A 2,030-nucleotide genomic window follows, 5' to 3' on the forward strand; every position below is an offset into this window, starting at 1 on the left:
ATTTTCAGTTCCTATCTGTACCAGTGTACATCCTCTGGTCTAGCCAGACTTGCAAGGTCAAACAGAATTCCAAATTCTTATGAACTCTAAACCTTTCTAAGCATGGAAGGTAGATAAAATCATGAAACTATTGCTCTGAGATAGTCTTTAAACCTTACATTTAAAATATACCTAAAGTCATCTTAAAATAGAAAAACTGTTTACCTTAACTAGTAAAAATACCTGCCTTGCGGGTTTTTTTTTTTAATGTTCTTTTAAGAACTACCTGTGTGGGATCAAATTGACACCAGCAACTTATTTTGTCAACGAGGTGGAACAATTCAGAAGAATGTCTGCCCAGCTTTATGGGTGGAATCAATGTATATGTAGAAAATGTCACATTGGTGTACATTTTCTGTATATTGGTGTATAGTCTCAACAGCAAAAATAAAATTCAAGGAAAGAAATTACATTCATAGAAAAAGGGTTACTAGGAATATACTTGGAGAAACTGGGCCTTCAATTAGTTTTACTATATGTATTTTCATTAAAGTTTAATAACTATTCAACTTCTCAACAAAGCCAGAGTAATGAGTAAAAACGAAAAAGGAATAAAATGAAATTGTTTTCAAAAACGGTGTAATACCACTAGGCTGTAAAGACATGTCCCGTCAATTTCCTTTTTTTATGTCAATGCAACCGTTGGCTGAATTATTATGCATTGTGTGTTTCATTGTAGAAACCTTTCGGGCTCGCCAGTCACAACACTAATTATAGAGATTGTGCAGAGCTGGCCGGGAAGATGGCTAAAAAATCTTCACAAACTTGCTGGTTCTTCGAGGAGAACGAGCTCAAGAGGTGTCCGGAGGGTTGGGGTCGGGGTGGTTTGACAGCAGAATCAATCAATGATCCCAGGAGAGGAGGACAGAAGGAGAAGCTTACTTACTTCTTGTTGTCAGTGTAGAAACGTGTCTGGAGTTGAGCCATGGTGGGCGAAAGGCGTACGCACAAGACTTGCCCCAGAAACGTACGGGCGATGTTCGGGCGATTTAGTCACGTAGCACTATAAAAAGCGGCAGCTCGAAATGAAATGGAACAGGGAAGAGAGAAGACGCAGTCGAAATGCGGCTTCCACTTTCTTCCTAGGACCTCCTCAAAATGCACCACGAGGCTGCCCTTTTCCAGCGGCCCAGACCACATACATCAACTACCTATTCCTGTGTGTAGGAATCATCGATCGGAGAAGGCTAGTCTTAAAGGTGGCGTGTTCCTTTCATTGCTTGGATTTTTAAAGTGCCGCTATATCGGCCTGTGAGCGATCTGAATGATACAAAAAGCCTGGACTGTATTCTGTATATATTTTTTATTTTAATTTTCACGAAATGGTGCTTATACACGATCCTTAAAACACAGCTCCTAGATACTACAATCCCCAGAAAGCAGCGTTTCTCAGACGCTATGAATACTGGGAATTGTAGGTAGGTTAAATTTGGGGGGGACCCGGGGAGCTGCCCTCTGAATATTTTATTTGTATTATATCCTCCCGACTCCAAACCAGTTATTGATGAAATTAGCTTTGATTGGTAAACGTTTGCCCGGTATCCTTTTCCACAAAACTCCCAAGCAGAAACTCAGAAGCGCGACAATCTTATCCGGATCTTCGTCTTTCGCCTCGAGTTTCAGTTCCAGGTGAAGGGCGGGACTACGACCGAGAAGCACGAATGAGGACCGACCCGGAGGACGGTGACCGGTAGGGGTCGCGCATCCAGGGAGAGTGCGCGCCCCCGATGGCTGCGCCTGCGCACTGTGCCTGTCTCCATGGCGGGGCCTCGGAGCCAAGTCGAGGTTGAGTAGACTCGTTTTGAATTTTCTCCCCTCCGCCCCGGCACTTTGTGGATTTCCCTCTGCGCCCTGTAGGGTTCTCGGTGGCGGTGGGGCCCAGGGAGTCGGAAGTTTGGCGGAGAGGTGGACGCACCGACTGACTGGTCGCTCGTTCCTCGCCCCTTTTCTTCCTCCCGCCTCCTCCCGTCCCCCTTGTCCTGTCGGGGGCT

The 2,030-nt window shown here is 45.1% G+C and overlaps 1 protein-coding gene across 1 annotated transcript in view; it reads right to left on the reverse strand.

The window, feature by feature from the left end:
• WDR12 (WD repeat domain 12) overlaps nucleotides 1-1,132 on the reverse strand; it is a 25,353-nt gene extending 24,221 nt beyond the window's left edge. Inside the window, exon 1 of the mRNA XM_004701541.2 lies at nucleotides 926-1,132. Within this exon, the coding sequence (XP_004701598.1) occupies nucleotides 926-966 (41 nt within the window). The 5' untranslated portion in view covers nucleotides 967-1,132. The remainder of the gene's footprint in view (nucleotides 1-925) is intronic.
• Nucleotides 1,133-2,030: the final 898 nt, after the last annotated feature.

The sequence above is a fragment of the Echinops telfairi genome, unplaced genomic scaffold (assembly GCF_000313985.2).
Source record: "Echinops telfairi isolate 266 unplaced genomic scaffold, ASM31398v2 ScPeMD7_3;HRSCAF=10, whole genome shotgun sequence".
In the NCBI taxonomy this organism is placed as follows: Eukaryota; Metazoa; Chordata; class Mammalia; order Afrosoricida; family Tenrecidae; genus Echinops; species Echinops telfairi.